This window comes from Pyrus communis, chromosome 3, assembly GCF_963583255.1.
Source record: "Pyrus communis chromosome 3, drPyrComm1.1, whole genome shotgun sequence".
Classification (NCBI taxonomy): Eukaryota; Viridiplantae; Streptophyta; class Magnoliopsida; order Rosales; family Rosaceae; genus Pyrus; species Pyrus communis.
The window spans coordinates 3,319,777-3,325,443 of record NC_084805.1 but is presented as its reverse complement, the minus strand read 5'-3'; the positions used below and the strand labels follow the sequence as shown (position 1 = coordinate 3,325,443).

The window sequence follows — 5,667 nt, the reverse complement described above, 5'->3', positions numbered from 1 at the left end:
TTTGTGCAACATCTTGGAAAGCTGACCACTATGTGGAACGAGCTGAATGTGTATCGACCACACACCATCGACGCTGCTGTGCTAACTAAAAGAGCCGAGGAAGACAAAATATTCCAACTCCTAGCAAGTCTGAGTCCTGAATTCGAAGATCTTCGAAGTCATATCTTCATGAATCCCGACCTGCCTTTTTTTTCAAGTGTGTGTGCCACAATTCAAAGAGAAGAGGTTCGAAGGAAAGTCATGACCTTGGACATGAAGGCAAATATACCAGAAGCTAGGGCTTACTTCTCTAACCAAAAACTTGGTGAGGAGAGAGGCTACAAAGGAAAGAAAACTGGCTTAAAATGTAGCCATTGTGATGCTGGTGGGCACTCAAGAGATCGATGCTGGATTCTTCATCCAGAGTTAAAACCAAAGTTTCCTAGGGATAACAAAGGTGTCTCAAAAGGCTCGTACAACCCTTCTTACAAGGCAAATCATGTTACCACAACTTCTTCTGATGGAGCACTGAAGTTCACCACTAATCCAGTTGCACTGATCAACGAGTTTGCTATGTTTCTTCACAAGAAACAAGGTCTTGGAGATAGTGAAGGACCACTAAATCAGTGTGACAACAATCAAACTGCACTACTAGGACAGTTTGCTGGCTTCCTGGCTGGAAATGAAGGCGTGGTACAAAGGGACATCCCAGGTATCTTACACTCCTTCTCAACTGCTCTCAACATTGGTAATGTGCATGATTATTGGATTATAGATTCTGGAGCCACTGATCATATGACTAACAAGTCTACAAACTTGCATAAATTTGAAAAATTTTCTAATCCATCCCAAGTGTCAGTTGCCAATGGAAAAAATGCTATGGTTGTGGGAAAAGGAAAAATACATTTGATCTCAAGTGATGTCGAGTCTGAGGCTCTTTATGTTCCCTCATTCCCTTTTCAACTTTTATCTGTTAGCAAGATCACAAACTTATTAAATTGTCTTGCCATTTTCTCTCCCAAAAATGTGATCTTTCAGGATGTAGTCACCAAGAAGACGATTGGTGAAGGATTTTTCTTAAATGTTCTCTATTATCTTTCCAAGCATATTCAAGTTCCCAAGGTTTTTCAAGTCACTTCAAGCTTAGCTCAAGAACAACAACTTTGGCACCAACGCCTAGCACATCCTTCTGAAAAAGTTCTATCCACCTTGTTCCCAAATATGTGCAAAGTTACAAGTCCTTGTGATGTTTGTCATTTTTCTAAGTTTACTAGATTACCATTTACTTCCTCTTTGTCTAGGGCTAGTAACCCTTTTGAAATTGTGCATTCCGATGTTTGGGGACCAACTATAGAGTCTTTTGATGGATACAAATATTTTGTAACTTTTGTGGATGATTTCACAAGGATTACTTGGTTGTATCTTTTGAAATTTAAAAGTGAAGTGATGGAAGTTTTTCAAGATTTTCATAGACTTGTGGCCACCCAATTTGCTTCAAAAATTCATATTTTACGATCAGATAACGGCACAGAATATATGTCTCATAACATGTCACACTACTTGAGCACGCATGGTATATTACACCAAACAAGCTGTGTTGGAACACCTCAACAAAATGGGGTGGCCGAGAGGAAGAATAGAGATCTACTTGAGAAGACTAGAGCTCTTATGTTTCACATGAATGTGCCTAAAAAGTTTTGGTCTCAAGGAGTCCTTACTGCGGCATATCTCATCAATAGATTGCCTAGTAAAGTGTTGAATTTTAAATCACCTTATGAGGTCTTGAAAAATAGAAAGATCAATTTTTCCCATTTGAGAGTCTTTGGGTGTACATGCTTTGTTCACATTCAAACTCAAAATCGTGACAAGCTAGACCCAAGGGCTGCCAAATGTGTCTTTCTAGGTTATTCATCTACCCAAATAGGTTACAAGTGCTATAATTCAACAACTAGAAAAATGGTTGTTTCAAGGGATGTTAAATTTGAAGAACATGTTCCTTACTTCTCACAATCACTGGATTACTCTAGACAGGGGGAGCATTTGATGGACTTATTTCCTTTTCCATATCCAAACGGAGAAGATGCAACATGCACTCCTAGTGATCATGTGCCGGATGATGTTAACCTTCACTCGGTGGAACATCTTGAAGATGAAAACCCTTCCTCATCAGAGATTCACACTGCACCCCCCAGTGATCCTTCCAACCATGATGTTGTTCAAATACCTGTAGTTCAATCTCCTACAGTTCGTCGCAATCCTGCACGAGAGAGGAAACTTCCATCCAAGTTGCATGATTATGTGACCTACACTGCCAGGTATCCCGTGACTGATGTTATTGATTATAGCAAAGTCTCATCTTCTTTTGCTACATTCCTAAGTGCCATTAATGAAGCTCGAGAACCTTAAAGTTTTCAAGAAGCCAATCTTCACAGTGAGTGGAGAAATGCTATGGCAGAGGAGCTTCAAGCCCTCAATGAAAATAACACATGGACTATAGTGAAACTTCCAAAAGGAAAGAAGGCAGCGGGGAGTCGTTGGGTGTACAAAACTAAGTTTCATTCAGATGGCACAATCGAAAGGAATAAGGCTCGCTTGGTTGCTCGAGGTTTTACACAAACCTATGGCGTCGATTATAAAGAGACATTTGCTCCAGTGGCAAAAATGAACACTGTTAGAGTATTGTTGTCGGTTGCAATTAACAATGCATGGCCTCTCTTTCAAATGGATGTTAAAAATGCTTTCCTGCATGGTGAACTTGAAGAAGAGGTTTACATGAAGCTACCCCCAGGTCATCCTCAATCAAACAATCCAGAAATGGTGTGCAAACTCCATAAATCCATTTATGGTCTCAAGCAAAGTCCACGTGCATGGTATACCAAGCTCAGTCATGTTCTGGAAAGGGTTGGTTTTTGTCGAAGTATTGCGGATTCTTCCCTATTTGTTCGTTCCAGCTTAGTGGGTAAACTAGTTGTGCTCATTTATGTTGATGATCTAATTGTGACAGGTGATAATATGTCAGAGATTATTGCTCTTAAACAGTATCTCAACAACAAGTTTGCTATCAAGGATCTTGGCACTCTCAAATACTTTCTGGGCATCGAGATGGCACACTCTCACAAGGGTTTCTTCCTCAACCAACGCAAGTATGTCATGGATCTTCTTCACGAAGCAAAAATGACAGATTGCAAGCCTGCTCGTACCCCCTTGGATAGCAACTTGAAGCTAAAAACTCACGGTGATCCAGTTCCCAATTTAAGTTACTATCAAAGAATGGTTGGCAAACTCATTTATCTGACTATCACACGTCCTGATATATCATATGTTGTCAGCATTGGTAGCCAGTTTATGCACTCTCCAAGCATGGATCATTTGAAGATTGTTCATCGTGTGCTACGTTATCTTAAGGGTTCCATTGGTAGAGGAATTCTTATGCGCAACAATAGTCACACTCAGATCTCAGGCTATACCGATGCTGACTGGGCAGGCAATTCTCTCGATCGCAAGTCTACCACTGGGTTTTGTATGTTTGTGGGAGGCAACCTAGTTACCTGGAAAAGCAAGAAACAAAGTGTTGTTGCACGCTCTAGTGCAGAGGCAGAGTATCGTGCTATGGCGTCCACTGCTTGTGAACTTATTTGGCTCAGAAGCCTTCTGTTGACTTTAGGTTTTCCTCATCAACAACCCATGTCCCTACACTGTGATAATCAGGCCGCGATGCACATTGCATCGAATCCTGTATTCCATGAGCGAACTAAACATATTAAAGTTGATTGTCACTACGTCAGAAATCAAGTTCAGTCCAAGGTGATCGACACTCACTACACGCGCAGTCATGATCAACTTGCGGATATTTTCACAAAAGGATTACCCTCTGTTGATTTTCAACGTCTTTTGTTCAAGCTTGGATCAATTAATCCCTTTGATCCAGCTTGAGGGGGAGTATTGGAAGAAAACATGGGTGACCTTTACTTTTCCATGTTTTCCTCACCTTTACTTTTCCATGTTTTATGCTCCATGTTTTCTGCTTGTCCTCCCTTTCTTTCGGCTTCTGTTTTTCTTTTCCTTTCTTCCAAAGCTCATTTATATGAGCTTCCCTTGTACATTGGTTTTACATAATACAAAATATAGACATTCAAAATTCAATAGCTAGTAAAGGCAATTGGCCTTCCTTTTTGTTGGAAGACATCCCTTATTCCTACACCTGAAGCAGCACATTCCAACAAGAAAGGGGTTGAAAAATCAGGTAGTGCAAGCAATTGAGGCGATGTCATAGCTGTTTTAAGCTGCTAGAAGGACAATTTAGCATCTTATGTCCAATGAAACCCATCCTTCTTGGTCAGCTGATATAAAGGATGGCAAATCTTTCCATAAAATTTTCGGTAATACCCTGTCAAGCCTAAGAAACCCCGGAGTTCCTTGACATTGTTAGGAGATGGCCAATCAATAATGGATTAAATCTTTGCTGGATTTACGGATACCTCTTCACTGGAGACTATATGGCTTAAGTACTCCATTTGGCGTTGACCAAAAGAACATTTTTGCCTCTTAAAAAATAACCGATGTTGCTACAAAATCTCCAAAGCTTTGGACAAGTGTAACAGTGTTCCTCCCATGTTTTACCATATACGAAGATGTCATCGAAGAAGACAAGGATAAACTACCTCAAATGGGGTTTGAATATTGCATTCATAAAACTCTGAAAAGTTATCGGAGCATTGGTTAAGCCGAAAGGCATAACCAAAAACTCATTATGGTCCTTATAGGTTTGGAATGCTGTCTTTTCAATATCTGCAGTGTTCATTCGAATCTGGTGGTACCCCGAGCAAATCCAGTTCAAAAAATATCGGGCACCGTACAACTCATCCAACAATTCATCAATCAAAGGAATACGATATTTGTCCTTGATGGTGATGTTGTTTAGCTCCCTGTAGTCCATACACAACCTCTAAGATCCGTCATTCTTCTTGACTAACAACACTGGAAAAGAAAACGGACTATGGCCAGGCCTGATAAAACCACAATCCAAGAATTCTCGTAGCTCTTTCTTGATTTCACTTTTCTGTAGGGGCCCATAATGGTAAGGCCTCATGCTAGGAGGTTTTGAACCCAGGATCAAAGGAATTTTGTGGTCATGTTCCCTTGGAGGTGGCAATGTGGTGGGAGTCATGAAGACTTATTCAAAAGTACTCAAAACCCCTTGCAACTCATGCAACTGTTGTGTGCTCAAATCAGAAGTTGCAAGCTTGCTGCCTTCCAAAGAATACAATAAGACTCCCAAAGTAAAGTTGTATAACTCTTTGTCAAGATTGCATAAACTGATGTCATGCAACTGGGAAAAAGGAAATGGGGCTGAAGACTGGGTAAGTTTGAAAGTGGCCAGATCCATCGAGAACTTTATAGTGAGTTTATGAAAATCCCAAAGCACGGAGCTTATTGACGAGAGCCACTGTACTCCTAAGACAACATTGCAACCCCCTAATGGTAAGGCGAACAAATCTGGGGTGCACTTATACCCACCAATATCCATGTGCACACGTTGACAACACCCTTAACTTGTAACTTTCCCCCCTCCCCCCTCCCCCCTCCCCCAATCTGTGACAATCACCTCAAATGGTTTTGTGGGTTGAAGCTACCAACCAGATTTTTTTAAGAGCCTGCAATCAACAAAATTATGTGTGCAGCCGGAAT

General features: G+C 40.8%; 1 protein-coding gene across 1 annotated transcript; it reads left to right on the top strand.

The window, feature by feature from the left end:
* Positions 1–2,427: 2,427 nt before the first annotated feature.
* LOC137727676 (uncharacterized mitochondrial protein AtMg00810-like) lies at positions 2,428–3,912 on the top strand. Its single transcript, XM_068466501.1, has 2 exons — positions 2,428–2,728; positions 2,984–3,912. The coding sequence occupies exons 1-2, from the start codon at positions 2,428–2,430 to the stop codon at positions 3,910–3,912; spliced, it is 1,230 nt and encodes a 409-aa protein (XP_068322602.1).
* Positions 3,913–5,667: the final 1,755 nt, after the last annotated feature.

Coding starts and splice junctions, on each gene's coding strand:
- LOC137727676 (XM_068466501.1), top strand. CDS start 2,428: ATGGCAGAGGAGCTTCAAGCCCTCAATGAAAATAACACATGGACTATA. Junction 2,729..2,983: donor TAAAAATGCTTTCCTGCATG/GTGAACTTGAAG, acceptor TAATTGTGACAG/GTGATAATATGTCAGAGATT.